The 16357-nt window shown below is 39.0% G+C and overlaps 1 protein-coding gene across 1 annotated transcript in view; it reads left to right on the top strand.

Moving 5' to 3' along the window:
• Positions 1–16357, top strand: part of CFAP126 (cilia and flagella associated protein 126) — a 31363-nt gene that overhangs the window by 12217 nt on the left and 2789 nt on the right. Inside the window, exons 4-6 of the mRNA XM_036871344.1 lie at positions 15064–15131; positions 15337–15417; positions 15930–16106. Coding sequence (XP_036727239.1) covers positions 15064–15131; positions 15337–15417; positions 15930–16106 — 326 coding nt within the window. The remainder of the gene's footprint in view (positions 1–15063; positions 15132–15336; positions 15418–15929; positions 16107–16357) is intronic.

Raw genomic sequence — 16357 nt, 5'->3', positions numbered from 1 at the left:
AACACAAACCACATTCACAGAAAGATAGACAAGATGAAAAGGCAGAGGGCTGTGTACCAGATGAAGGAACAAGATAAAACCCCAGAAAAACAACTAAATGAAGTGGAGATAGGCAACCTTCCAGAAAAAGAATTCAGAATAATGATAGTGAGGATGATCCAGGACCTCGGAAAAAGAATGGAGGCAAAGATCGAGAAGATGCAAGAAATGTTTAACAAAGACCTAGAAGAATTAAAGAACAAACAGACAGAAATGAACAATACAAGAACTGAGATGAAAAATACACTAGAAGTAATCAATAGCAGAATAACTGAGGCAGAAGAACGGATAAGTGACCTGGAAGACAGAATGGTGGAATTCACTGCTGCAGAACAGAATAAAGAAAAAAGAATGAAAAGAAATGAAGACAGCCTAAGAGACCTCTGGGACAACATTAAACACAACAACATTCACATTATGGGGTCCCAGAAGGAAAAGAGAGAGAAAAAGGACCTGAGAAAATATTTGAAGAGATTATAGTCGAAAACTTCCCTAACAAGGGAAAGGAAATAGCCACCCAAGTCCAGGAAGCACAGAGAGTCCCATACAGGATAAACCCAAGGAGAAACATGCTGAGACACATAGTAATCAAACTGGCAAAAATTAAAGACAAAGAAAAATTACTGAAAGCCGCTAGGGAAAAACAACAAATAACATACAAGGGAACTCCCATAAGGTTAACAGCTGATTTCTCAGCAGAAACTCTACAAGCCAGAAGGGAGTGGCATGACATATTTAAAGTGATGAAAGGGAAGAACCTACAACCAAGATTACTCTACCCAGCAAGGATCTCATTCAGATTCAATGGAGAAGTCAAAAGCTTTACAGACAAGCAAAAGCTAAGAGAATTCAGCACCTGCAAACCAGCTCTACAGCAAATGCTAAAGGAACTTTTCTAAGTGGGAAACACAAGAGAAGAAAAGGACCTACAAAAACAAACCCAAAACAATTAAGAAAATGGTAATAGTAACATACATATCGATAATTACCTTAAACGTGAATGGATTAAATGCTCCAACCAAAAGACACAGGCTTGCTGAATGGATACAAAAACAAGACCCATAGGGCTTCCCTGGTGGCGCAGTGGTTGAGAATCTGTCTGCTAATGCAGGGGACATGGGTTCGAGCCCTGGTCTGGGAAGATCCCACATGCCGCGGAGCAACTGGGCCCGTGAGCCACAATTACTGAGCCTGCGTGTCTGGAGCCTGTTCTCCGCAACAAGAGAGGCCACGATAGTGAGAGGCCCATGCACTGCGATGAAGAGTGGCCCCCGCTTGCTGCAACTAGAGAAAGCCCTCGCACAGAAACGAAGACCCTACACAGCCAAAAATAAATAAATAAATAATTTTTTTAAAAAAACAACAAACCAAGATATTACTTAAAAAAAAAAAAAACAAAAAAACAAGACTCATATATATGCTGTCTACAAGAGACCCACTTCAGACCTAGGGACACATACAGACTGAAAGTGAGGGGAAGGAAAAAGATATTCCATGCAAATAGAAATCAAAAGAAAGCTGGAGTAGCAATACTCATAGCAGGTAAAATAGACTTTAAAATAAAGAATGTTACAAGAGACAAGGAAGGACACTACATAATGATCAAGGGATCAATCCAAGAAGAAGATATAACAATTATAAATATATATGCACCCAACATAGGAGCACCTCAATACACAACGCAACTGCTAACAGCTATAAAAGAGGAAATCGACAGTAACACAATAATAGTGGGAGACTTTAACACCTCACTTACACCAATGGACAAATCATCCAAATAGAAAATTAATAAGGAAACACAAGCTTTAAATGACACAATAGACCAGATAGATTTAATTGATATTTATAGGACATTCCATCCAAAAACAGCAGATTACACTTTCTTCTCAAGTGCGCATGGAACATTTTCCAGGATAGATCACATCTTGGGTCACAAATCAAGCCTCAGTAAATTTAAGAAAATTGAAATCATATCAAGCATCTTTTCTGACCACAGTGCTATAAGATTAGAAATCAATTACAGGGAAAAAACTGTAAAAAACACAAACACATGGCGGCTAAACAATACATTACTAAATAACCAAGAGATCACTGAAGAAATCAAAGAGGAAATCAAAAAATACCTAGAGACAAATGACAATGAAAATACGATGATCCAAAACCTATGGGATGCAGCAAAAGCAGTTCTAAGCGGGAAGTTTATAGCAATACAAGCCTACCTCAAGAAACAAGAAAAATCTCAAATAAACAATCTAACCTTACACCTAAAGGGACTAGAGAAAGAAGAACAAACAAAACCCAAAGTTAGCAAAAGGAAAGAAATCATAAAGATCAGAGCAGAGGGCTTCCCTGGTGGTGCAGTTGTTGGGAGTCCGCCTGCCAGTGCAGGGGACGTGGGTTCAAGCCTTGGTCCAGGAAGATCCCACATGCTGCGGAGGAACTAGGCCTGTGCACCATGGTTTCTGGGCCTGCACTCTGGAGCCCGTGGGCCACAACTGCTGAAGCCTGTGCGCCTGGAGCCTGTGCTCTGCAGTGGGAGGGGCCACTGCAGTGAGAAGCCCACGCACCACCACAAAGAGCGGCCCCTGCTCGGCGCAGCTAGAGAGGGCCCGCCTGCAGCAATGAAGACCTAACGCAGTCAAAAATAAATAAATAAATAAATAAATTTATTTTTAAAAAAAAAAAGATCAGAGCAGAAATAAACGAAATAGAAACAAAGAAAACAATAGCAAAGATCAATAAAACTAAAAGCTGGTTCTTTGAGAAGATAAACAAAATTGATAAACCATTAGCTAGACTCATCAAGAAAAAGAGGCAGAGGACTCAAATCAATAAAATTAGAAATGAAAAAGGAGAAGTTACAACAGACACCGCAGAAATTCAAAGCATCCTAAGAGACTACTATAAGAAACTCTATGCCAATAAAATGGACAACCTGGAAGAAATGGACAAATTCTTAGAAAAGTATAACCTTCCAAGACTGAACCAGGAAGAAATAGAAAATAGGAACAGACCAATCACCAGTAATTAAATTGAAACTGTGATTAAAAATTTTCCAACAAACAAAATTCCAGGACCAGATGGCTTCACAGGTGAATTCTATCAAACATTTAGAGAAGAGCTAACACCCATCCTTCTCAAACTCTTCCAAAAAAACTGCAGAGGAAGGAACACTCCCAAACTCATTCTATGAGGCCACCATCACCCTGATACCAAAACCAGACAAAGGTACCACAAAAAAAGAAAATTACAGACCAATATCACTGATGAACATAGATGCAAAAATCCTCAACAAAATACTAGCAAACAGAATCCAACAACACATTAAAAGGATGAACACCATGATCAAGTGGGATTTATCCCAGGGATACAAGGATTCTTCAATATACGCAAATCAATCAATGTGATACACCATATTAACAAATTGAAGAAAAAAAACCATATGATCATCTCAATAGATGCAGAAAAAGCTTTTGACAAAATCCAACACCCATTTATGATAAAAACTCTCCAGAAAGTGGGCACAGAGGGAACCTACCTCAACATAATAAAGGCCATATACGACAAACCCACAGCAAACATCATTCTCAATGGTGAAAAACTGAAAGCATTTCCTCTGAGATCAGGAACAAGACAAGGATGTCCACTCTCACCACTATTATTGAACATAGTTTTGGAAGTCCTAGCCACGGCAATCAGAGAAGAAAAAGAAATAAAAGGAATACAAGTTGGAAAAGAAGAAGTAAAACTGTCACTGTTTGCAGATGACATGATACTATACATAGAGAATCCTACAGATGCCACCAGAAAACTACTAGAGCTAATCAATGAATCTGGTAAAGTTGCAGGATACAAAATTAGTGCACAGAAATCTCTTGCATTCCTATACACTAATGATAAAAAATCTGAAAGAGAAATTAAGGAAACACTCCCATTTACCACTGCAACAAAAAGAATAAAATACCTAGGAATAAACCTACCTAGGGAGACAAAAGACCTGTATGCAGAATACTATAAGACACTGATGAAAGAAATTAAAGATGATACAAACAGATGGAGAGATATACCATGTTCTTGGATTGTAAGAATCAACGCTGTGAAAATGACTATACGACCCGAAGCAATCTACAGATTCAATGCAATCCCTATCAAATTACCAATGGCATTTTTTACAGAACTAGAACAAAAAGTCTTAAAATTTGTATGGAGACACAAAAGACCCCAAATAGCCAAAGCAGTCTTGAGAGAATAAAAAAGGAGCTGGAGGAATCAGACTCCTTGACTTCAGACTACATTACAAAGCTACAGTAATCAAGACAATACGGTACTGGCACAAAAACAGAAATATAGATCAATGGAACAGGACAGAAAGCCCAGAGATAAACCCACGTACTTATGGTCAACTAATCTATGACAAAGGAGGCAAGGATATACAGTGGAGAAAAGACAGTCTCTTCAGTAAGTGGTGCTGGGAAAACTGGACAGCTACATGCAAAAGAATGAAATTAGAACACTCCCTAACACCATACACAAAAATAAACTCAAAATGGATTAGAGACCTAAATGTAAGACCGGACACTATAAAACTCTTGGAGGAAAACATAGGAAGAACACTCTTTGACATGAATTACAGCAAGATCTTTTTTGATCCACCTCCTAGAGTAATGGAAATAAAAACAAAAATAAATGGGACCTAATGAAACTTAAAACCTTTTGCAAAGCAAAGGAAACTACAAACAAGACGAAAAGACAACCCTTAGAATGGGAGAAAATATTTGCAAATGAATCAACGGACAAAGGATTAATCTCCAAATTATACGTGTAGCTCAATAGTAAAATAACAAACAACCCAATCCAAAAATGGGCAGAAGACCTAAATAGACATTTCTCCAAGGAAGACATACAGATGGCCAAGAAGCACATGAAAAGATGCTCAACATCACTAATTATTAGAGAAATGCAAATCAAAACTACAATGAAGTATCACCTCACACCAGTTAGAATGGGCTTCATCCGAAAATCTACAAACAACAAATGCTGGAGAGGGTGTGGAGAAAAGGGAACCCTCTTGCACTGTTGGTGGGAATGTAAATTGATACAGCCACTATGGAGAACAGTATGAAGGTTCCTTAAAAAACTAAAAAGAGAATTACCATATGACTCAGCAATCCCACTACTGGGCATATACCCAGAGAAAACCATAATTCAAAAAGACACATGCACCCCAATGTTCATTGCAGCACTATTTACAATAGCCAGGTCATGGAAGCAACCTAAATGCCCATCGACAGACGAATGGATAAAGAAGATGTGGTACATATATACAATGGAGTATTACTCAGTCATAAAGAGGAACGAAATTGGGTCATTTGTAGAGACGTGGATGAATCTAGAGACTGTCACACAGAGTGAAGTAAGTCAGAAAGAGAAAAACAAATATCGTATATTAACGCATATATGTGCAACCTAGAAAGATGGTACAGATGAATGGGTTTGCAGGGCAGAAATTGAGACACAGATGTAGAGAACAAACATATGGGCACCAAGGGGGGCAAGAGGCCAGCGGGGAGGGGTTGGTGGAATGAATTGGGAGATTGGGATTGACATATATACACTAATATGTTTAAAATGGATAACTAATAAGAACTTGATGTATAAAAAATTAAATTAAAAAAAATTCTTTATCTCTTTTAAACCATTTTAGTCAGAATTCTACTTCTTTACTTCTTGGATAATTATAATTGCAACCCCTGCTTTAATTTAAGAAAAACATTCTGGTACTTTTTTAGTCATTTATTTTTAGGCTTCCTGAATCTCTTCAATTTAGATATATTTCTTTCATACAGCATAGTGTTGGAATTTGCTTTTGTAGTCAATGTGAAAATCATTTTAACAGGTGTGGTAAGCCCATTTATATATTTTTTGATGCAATCAATATTTCTGGCCTTAGATCTGCCTTACTGTTTTATGTTACATATTTTTTATATATGTAGGTCTCTCACCATGTGATCTGTTTCACATGCTTCCTCCTCTCCCCACCCCCCACTTTTTTTTAACATACCTTCTGGTATTTAAAAGAGTTTGTATTTTTGTTCTAATGGTTAACTTTATCCTAATACTTTTATACAATACATAAGTTCTGTCTCTTTTTTGCTATTGTCTATATGAGCACGTGAGATGATAGAAAATACATATATTGGTCTCTGCCCCTTGTTCCTGGCACAGAGCTCCTGAAACCCTTGTAAATACCTAGTGCTTATAAAAGCACTAGGAACATCTTTTGTGCTAACATTTGGTCTTTGACCCTGGTTCCTGACACAGTGCTTGGAATTTCCTGGGTAATAGGGGTGGGGGTGTCTTTTGTTCTAATGAGGTGATTATTGGTGGGCTCCTGGATGGAAGCTGGTTACCAGAAAGACCAAGTCATGATTAGAAGCTTAGACTTCAACCCCATCCCCCATTCTCTGGAGAGGGGAGAGGGGCTAGAAATGGAATTAACGATCGATCAGGCCTATGTGATGAAGACTCCAGAAAAATCCCAATAAGATAGGGTTTGGAGAGTGTCCAGGGAGAGTGGCAGACCCAGAGAGGACATGGGAGCTCCACGCCCCTTCCCACATACTTTCCCTAAACATCTCTTCCATCTGGATGTTCATCAGTATTCTTCATCATATCCTCACAGATATCCTCAAGTATTTTGTTGAGTTCTGTGAGCCATTCTAGCAAATTAATTAAACTCAAGGAGGGGGTCATGGGAACCTCTGACTTACAGCTGATTGATCAGAAGCACAAGTAACAACCTGGACATGCAATTGGCATCTGAAGGGTGGGGGGGCAGGCGGTCTTGTGGGACTGAGCCCTTAACCTGTGGGATCTGATGCTATCTCCAGGTAGATAGCGTTAGAATTGAGCTAAATTATAGAACACCCAGCTGGTGTCATGGAATTACCTGATGTGGGGAAAACCCCCTTGTCTGGTGTCAGAAGTGTTGTTAATGAGATAGTAGTGTGAGAGTAAAGGAGAAACACAGGAGGACTGGAGTTTTTCCTAATATAGAGCAACACTGAAACTATCTAGGAATCTCTTAATCAGTCACTCCCCCCACCAGCCCCCATTGCTTTCCCCTAGCACCTAACTTGAGGCAAATCCTTTTATTTCTAGTTAATATCTGTATATGATAATCAGGGCTTATTCTATTGATACTTCTCACATACTACCTAATCTACCTCACATATGTAATCTCTCATTGTTAGCTGTACTATATTTACAGGGTTGCCAAGAAATCTGGAAACATAAATGAATACATATTAATGGTTTGTTGGTATTATATTTCAATACAGAACAAAATAGTATCTTTTCCCAGACTTTATGGCCACTGTGTATATCGTCAAAGCACATAGCTATCACATAACTACACTTTCCATTAGAACCATCGTTTATTCTTGGTTATTCAAGTAAACATAAATTTAATTCTCTCCACTAGTGAGAGACACTGATGTCTCTTCAGTCATTGTGATTGTCTACAGCTTGTTCTCTAGATTCCTCAGGAAGTGTTCTTATCAAGAATATTCTTCTTTTATGGGGTATGGGAGGGGAGACGTAATAGCAGTCTCCAATAGAGGGAGCCTTAGGTTCCTCAAAGGAAAGAAAATAGGATAAAAAATTTGTAATCTATAGGGAAATTTTGAAATGGTGTCTATATTTGCAGCCATCCATTTCTTCAGTGCTTACTGTGTACAGAACTGTCTTCAGTTCCTATAAAGGAATATATAGAAAACAGGGAGGTGTAAATAGTTCAAAGTTGGTCCAGGAGCTTGGTTGGATAAAATCCTGTTAGCTCAGTATAACAGGCAAAAGCCAGGTCTCCAATCCAAGACCCACTACCACCTGCCCCAGTGAACTAGCATGCAGGGTACTTTGGAACTATCTGTAAGAAAACTTGGAGAGCTGTTGGTCAAACTATGTAATAGATGAGATGCTCAGGTTTTTACTAATGAGGTTACTAATGATTTTTCTGGTTTTAAAATTGCCATGGGGGGTAATTCCCTGGCGGTCAGGTGGTTAGGACCCTGCGCTTTCACTGCCGAGGGCCTGGGTTCATTCCCTGGTCGGGGAACTAAGATCCTGCAAGCTGCGTGGTGAAAAAGAAAACAAAATTGCCATGGGAAGAAAAATACATTGAAAGTTCAGGTTGCTAACTTTTGGCTATTATAAATTCGAAATCACTAAATGAGGTAGTTTACCTAACAACGCAAATTTTTGAGGGAGAAGTTGCTGTGAATCTCTTTAATGTCTGGGAAGAGATGTGGGATAAAAGCAAACTTGGAGATCTAATCAATCTATCAAGGCTTCAAGATCTGCCAGAGAACTCTTGATACATGGCTGGAGGGGATATAACCTCTAGAAGGCAATTTGGCAGTATCTATCAAACTGCACATATCCTTTGACTTCACAATTTCATTTCTATAAATTTATCTTACAAATATACTCACACAATGCAAAACAACACATGTAGAAAGTTATTCATTGCTGCACTATGATAGCAAAAGTTTAAAAACAAACTAAATGTTCAACAATAGGGAACTGATTATAATACATCATTAATGTATACTATGCAGCTATAAAAAAAGCAAGGAAGCTCTTTATGTACTAATATTTAATGATATTCAAAATATATTTTTAAATCTTAAAATGAAAGTAGTATGTTATGCTATAATTTGTGTAAAAGGTAATGGTGATGAAAAAAATATATATTTCTATTTTTTATATCTATTCTTGAATATGCACAAAACCTTGGAAAACTACAGAAAAAACTGATAACTGATTGTGGGGAAGTTATTACCTATTTTTTAAAAGAAGATCCACTGGTTCAAAGCAAAAGCTTTACCTTCTATGGTCTCTCTCCAGTTAAACTGACCAGCATTCTTTTTGTTCTTCCCATTCCCTCCTGTTGTATTAGTAAGACTCTTACTAGGTTGCAAGAAAGGTACAAGCCCAAGTCATCTCAGGATGGTGGCTGTCAATGAGGAAGCAAATCATATTGGCTGACTTGCAGAGAAATAAGAACAAGGCATTGCAGAGAACTATGAGATGGAGAAAAAAAAAAAAAAATCCCTCTTCTTGATCATGTTCTATCTTCCAGATTCTAGTACCCTTTAAGGCCCAAACTATATTTCCTACTTTTGGAATCTGTTATAAATATCCCGTAACTTTACAATAAGTTCCCCCCTTTTCTGTTTCAGGTAACCTGAATAGGTACTTCTTTTTACTGGGCAGTCTTGAGCTAATACTAATGCTAAAATTATTGAACACTCACTATGCATCAGGCACCCTACTAGGCATGTTACATATGTTTAATTCTCAAAACTCAGATTATCCTCATTTCACACCATAAGGTTTCTCAGACCCAGGAAGACCAAGTAACTTGTCCAAGGTCACACATTTAGGCAGAACCAGAATTTAATCCAGGCAATCTGACTCCAGTGCTCAAGTTGGTAGTTGCCCTCAATTAGGTAGTTTATACACTTCCTATAGACACAAAGTAAACTTGTAGCCCAATGGCAGATGATCTCAACCCAAATAAAAGATTTCCTAATGGTCTAATTTCAGGTATCAGAGAACCGAATCAAATGATGAAAATATCGTGAGGCATATTTTTTGAGTGGGGCCTTTATGAGCCCTTCCAACTTTGAAAGAGTTAAATCTGATTCGATGAAAGAACAACAGCTGTACCTAAAGTCAACCAGTCAATCTGAAGAAAGGCTAAAATTCAATACAATTTTATCAGAAGCTTGAAATTGCCTGTTACTATTTATATTACAATTTCCTAGTGTCTGTGAAATTCTAATTGGAGAATTCACACAGGACCCAGCCAGGATTGAACCATGGATTTGAAAAAGACACAAATAACCTAAAATGGTCCCCTCTCCCTGCAGAACAATGGGTTAGAGGATCCAGAAACCGACCCAAATATATTAGGGAATACAATAAAGGTGGCATTTCAAATCAGTAGGGAAAAGATGGCTTATTCAATAAATGATGCCAAGACAACTAGTTAGATATCTGGAGATTGACCTCAGTTTAGTCACCAAAATAAATTCCAACATAATAAAAATTTAAATATAAAAACTGAAACCAGTGGTGAATTATTTTTTAAATATTGGAATTTACAAAAAGCCTTCAAAGCATAAGATCCAGAAGTACAGAAAGAAAGAGTGATAAGTTTGACTACATAAATTTAAATGACAAACTGGGGGAAAATGTTTGCAAAATAACTGACAAAAGGGCTGATTTCCTTAATACATAAAGTTCAAATAGATTAATAAAAGTGATCAACAGCTCAATAACAAATGGCAAAAAACATGAAAGGCTATTTTCAGGGGAAAAAAAAGAAAACATATAAACATAAGGAAAAAACCTTGTAATTAAAGAAATGAAAGTTTAAAACAATGATATACCATGTTTCACCTACAGCTTAAGAAGCAATACAGTGTAATGGTTAAAACTGATCACTTTTGGGGCTTCCCTGATGGCGCAGTGGTTGAGAATCTGCCTGCCAATGCAGAGGACACGGGTTCAAGCCCTGGTCTGGGAGGATCCCACATGCCGCGGAGCAACTAGGCCCATGAGCCACAACTACTGAGCCTGCGTGTCTGGAGCCTGTGCTCCGCAACAAGAGAGGCCGCGATAGTGAGAGGCCCGCGCACCGCGATGAAGAGTGGCCCCCGCTTGCCGCAACTAGAGAAAGCCCTCGCACAGAAACGAAGACCCAACACAGCCAAAAATAAATAAATAAAAATTTTAAATAATACAGACATACACTTTATAAAAAAAAACAAAACAAAACAAAAAACCTGATCACTCTAGAGACAGAATACTTGGGATTAAATCCTGGTTCTACTCCTTACTGTGCATGCCCCAGTTTCCTAGGCTGGGGTTCTTGTGAGAACCAAATGAGAAAATATAATAAAAAGCAATTAGGACTGTGCCTGGCATATAGTAACTACATTAGTTCTTATTATTAGATTGACAAAAACAGGAAAAACATTGGTAAGGGAGTGGAGAACTAAGCACTCTCATACACCATTGGCAGATGTATAAACTGGTACAATGTCTTTGAGTGGCAATTTGACATTGTCTACTAATGTTCTAAATTCATAAACCCTTTGACTTTACAATTCACTTTTAGAAATTTATCCTACTAATCACATATGTTCCTAAAGATATATACATATATTTCTCTCTATATATATTTATATTCGTAAAGATATATATGTAGATATAGATTTTCATTGCAGCAATGTATGTAACAGCAAAAGACTGTAAATAACCTAAATGGTCATCCAAATGAGACTAAATAAATACATGATGGTACACCCTAAAATGAAATAATAAACTGTCATGAAAAAAAAATCCCCAAGATAGTCAAAAAAGCAAATCACAAAACAGCGTGAACGGCTTGCTCCCATTAATCTCAGAATGTATAGAATATTTCTGGAAGGAGACACAAGAAAATAATAACAGTAGTTGCTTCTGAGGAGCAAGACTGGGAGTTGAAGTCAAATGGAGATTTGCTTTTCATTAAATACCTTTCCGTAAAAGTGGAATTTTTTTCCCATGTACACTTTTTTCAATTAAACAAAAACTAGTTAATTTAAAAAAATAAGATTGCAGCCATCATATAACACTGCATCTCTATCAGAAAAGCATACCAGCTAAAGACAGAAGTTCCAAGAGAAATGATGCTTGCTTAAATATCATTGTGGCTTTAGGAACCAAAATGTTATCACTCTAGAGAGTAATGAGAACCACAGGGACTAAGCACATGAGTCCCCTTTCCAGACCTCACATAAGCACATCTGTTAACTGCCAGAGTCTGTAAAACAAGAGCTGTTTTTACCTCCATCTCTAGAAGTGTAGGAGTGTTCTTGTACTTGGTGTGTTGGTTGGGATGAGGACTTTGGGAGAAGAAGGAAGGGAGAAGGGATTTACAATCATCCATTAAAATGCTCCCCTGGTTCTCAATGATCTATTTCTTTGGACAACTTACTTCTTAGTTTTTTCCTTTCATTCTAATACCTTATGGATAAACTTTATAATTCAGAAAACACAATTCCACTTTCTCCCTAACAACCCAGTAGATGGTTCTGATAATGCCATTTTAGATTAGTCTCAGACAGGTTTCCTAGTCCAACAAATATTAGGTTTGTGTCATAGCACCATCACTTAATTTTCTAAATCTGATGCTTTCCACACTACAGCTTTCTTTCATCATCCCTGCTCAATCTCCTGGCACCAGCTCCTGATTCCACCTCATCCCAGCCAACATCAAGCACCTTTGTTTTTAGGCTCTGTGATTCTAGAGAGTGATGGAAGAGACAGGAGTCATTTAAGGACTAAGGATATGTTTTTCTTTCTGGGGACAAATCTGAATCAGCTGCTTTTAAAAACATCATTCCTGGACTTCCCTGGTGGCGCAGTGATTAAGAATCCGCCTGCCAATGCAGGGGACACGGGTTCGAGCCCTGGTCTGGGAAGATCCCACATGCCACGGAGCAACTAAGTTCGTGCGGCACAACTACTGAGCCTGTGCTCTAAGAGAGCCCATGAGCCACAACTACTGAATCCCACGTGCCTAGAGCCCATGCTCTGCAACAAGAGAAGCCATCACAGTGAGTAGCCCGCACACCACAACGAAGAGTAGCCCCCGCTCGCCACAACTAGAGAAAGCCCGCGTGCAGCAACGAAGACCCAACACAGCCAAAAATAAATAAATATATTTATTTAAAATAAATAAATAAATAAATAAATAAATAAATAAAAACATCATTCCTTTGTTATTCTGAGAAAATGAAGTAGTGGACCCTGTAAACAGGGTCTTGGCAGTACTGAGTACCTACCATGGTATGACATTATCTAGATATTTTATTCACCTCACCTCATTTACCCTGTAATTGTTCTATTATCTCCACAATACAAATGACTATAGAAATTCAGCGAAGGGATGTCAGTTGTTTAATGCCATACAGCTCCTATCTTCCTGTGTTGAGTAAGGACTCAAACCCCAGTGTCTGGCTCTAAAGTCTACGGTACATTACACCACACTGCCCAATGAACACAGCTCTTGGGGCTCCATGGTTTGTTGTGGTAGTTAAAGACCCCAGTCAAAGACAACCTGGAAGTTCCTAAGCAGGGGAAGTTATGCTAGAAAAAAGTCAGGGCCACTATTCAACCAATTTTCTCACATTTATTTACTCTGTCCCTCCCATCTCTAAAATGAAAATGAACCTAAGTTTCAGGGGAAAAGATTGGGGGCAGTGTCAGCCAAGAAAGTGATTAACAAGAAGGAAAAGGCAGCCCCTGCTAATTGGGAGGTAGTCGGAGAAGGTCGGCCTTCTTGCGGTTGCCAGGCAACACAGGTAAACAGAGGAAGTGGCAGGATCATGGCCACTAACTACAGTGCCAACCAAGTAAGTACTCTTTTCCATTTCTTTAACGTTTAATTTTGCCCTCCAGATTCCACCTTTGGCCTGACCCCTCCCATAGGATTCTGATGACTGAATATATAGCTAAGAGTCAGGTGAGATAGTATTTTTTTTACCTCCTCAGCTCCTCAGGGGAGGGAGGGCCTAAGGACAAGTAATAGGTATCTCTGGGTTAAGTTTGTAGGCCCTAACCCAGAGGTCAGCAAATTTTTTCTGAAAAGGGCCAGAGAATAAATATTTTAGGCTTTGTGGGTCGAGTGACAAAATCAGAGATATTATATAGGTATGAGAGAAAACACTTTTCCATAAAATTTTGACAAAATTCAAAATACAATAACTGAGTGCAATTTTTTGTAATATTAATGAAAAGCATGAAATTCTTATAGAATGAGAAAATATTTCGCTTAATTGGGGTACAAAGTTAGTGTTCCCCTTTATCAAATCAACTGCAAATGTTCATCTATAAAAACAATTCTTAGCTTTCTCAGGCCATCCGAAAACAGACAGGAGGATGGATTTGGCCCAGGCCAGAGTTTGCTGACCGCTGGTCTAGACCAGCACTGCAATAAAAAGATAATGTGAGTCACAAATGTAACTTTAAATTTTCTAGTAGCTACGTGAAAAAAATTAAAAAGAAATAATTTTAACAATATAACTTAGGGACTTCCCTGGTGGCGCAGTGGTTAAGAATCCACCTGCCAATGCAGGGGACACAGGTTTGATCCCTGGTCCGGGAAGATCCCACATGCCGTGGATCAACTAAGCCCGTGTGCCACAACTACTGAAGCCTATGTGCCTAGAGCCCGTGCTCCAAAACAAGAGAAGCCACCGCAATGAGAAGCCCACGCACTGCAACAAAGAGTGGCCCCGCTCGCCACAACTAGAGAAAGCCTGCGTGCAGCAACGAAGACCCAACGCAGCCAAAATAATAATAATAATAATAATAATAATAATAACATAATTTAGCCCAGTTAAGTCCAAAATATTATTTCCAACACTTAATATTTTAAGTTATAATCAGATGTTTCACATTCTTTTTTGTACTAAGTCTTCAACATCCATTGTATTTTATATAGCTGACCCTTGAACAAGGCAGGGATTAAGGTACAGATCCCCACAGTTGAAAATCTACATGTAACTTTACAGTCGGCTCTCCATAACCCGGGTTCCACATCCACAGATTCAACCAACTATTGATCATGTAGTACTGTAATACATATTTATTGAAAAGTACATATTTATTTATTTATTGTAAGTTAACCTGCACAGTTCAAACCCATGTTGTTCAAGGGTCAACTGTACTTACAAAGCACCTCAATATGAACTAGTCAGATTTCCAATGCTCAATAGCCACATGTGGCTAGTGGCTCCCTCTTGGACAGCACACAGATGAAACAAATCACATTCTCTCTAAAGTGAGTTAAAGCTTACTTAGCATGGTTGTTCATGTCTTCGGTCTTCAAATCTAAAGAACTGTGCCTAGCTATCATTTCCTGGGCTTGGGGCCTTTGAGTCTCATAGGGATTCTCATCTTTTTCTCCACAGTATGAAAAAGCTTTCTCACCCAAGTATCTGCAGAACTGGTCTCTCGCCAAGCCAACAAAAGAGGTATTCCACGTTCAGCACAGCACAATGCCAGTTTCTGGTTCTTTACGTCATACTCTATGTAATTCATTGGTACCTAACTTCTTTCAGCCTTCTTTGAATTCCCATATCCTCCTCTCCCTCAGCCCTTAATTCAAGCCCTTCAGATACTTTCTTCCACTTTTCCACTCCATCTTCACAAGCACTTCTCTCCCCACCTCTACCCCAGAGGATTTCTTCCCATGAAGGCTACACTCAGATTATCGCCAATGATCGTGGTCATCTGTTGCCTTCAGTGCCCCGTTCCAAGGTGAGATACTCACCTCCATTCTCATCTTGAAAGGTATAGAACTGAGGCACAGAACTGTAGTAACAGAGCGGGGAGACTTGCAATCTCCTGCAGCTACTATTTGGGAAATTAAAGTGCAATCTAATTCACACTGTAACACGAGTGCCCCCAAACTTCCAGCCAGCTTATCCAACAGAACAGGGTTGTGTTTAACACCCAGAATTCCTTAAGCTGATGAATGATCTGTATAAAATGAACACCTTCAGGTGATAACATTTATGCAGTGGGTACGCTGCCAAACTTAACCTAAGGATATGGAATTTAAGCCAGCAGAGATAAGGGGATGAAAAAATTAGGGTAGCCTAAATGAGAGAGGGGGAAAAGGAAGAGTGGGGAAATTATGCTTTCATTCTTGTTTCATGACGATGCATTCCCAAAGGTAAAGGATGGAGATAAGACAAACAGAAGGCCCACCAATAGGTCAGTTACTGGGAGTGAGAAGCCCTGTTGAGGAATCCCATTTTTCCTTTTAGGCAAGTCCTTGGGGTTCCTTCATGGGCACCTGGCAAATGCCTCTGAAGGTACCCCCTGCTCGGGTGACCCTGACCTCCCGTACAGCTGCTGGTGCTGCCTCCCTTACCAAATGGATACAGAAAAATCCTGATTTACTCAAGGCCTCCAATGGGCTACATCCTGAAATCTTAGGCAAGGTATCTCTTCCTCCCATCTAACCTCAATCCTGTTGTCTTCACTTCTTTTCAACCTCAAAAATGCCTAATGTTATACTACCACAATCCCAGCAGGGGGAACCTCTAACCAATTCTGTCTTACCCTGTCTAGTCCTTAAACAACCTCTGAGGCCTGAAGGGATAAGCTAAGGGCATCTTATCCACACCCTCCCACTCACACCCCCTCCACACAGTACAAAATGAGCTGATCTCAAGGGGGAGTTAACAGTATC

The sequence above is a fragment of the Balaenoptera musculus genome, chromosome 1 (genome assembly GCF_009873245.2).
Source record: "Balaenoptera musculus isolate JJ_BM4_2016_0621 chromosome 1, mBalMus1.pri.v3, whole genome shotgun sequence".
NCBI classification, from domain to species: Eukaryota; Metazoa; Chordata; class Mammalia; order Artiodactyla; family Balaenopteridae; genus Balaenoptera; species Balaenoptera musculus.
Note: the sequence above shows the minus strand (reverse complement) of the source record. Positions and strands in the feature narration are given on the sequence as shown.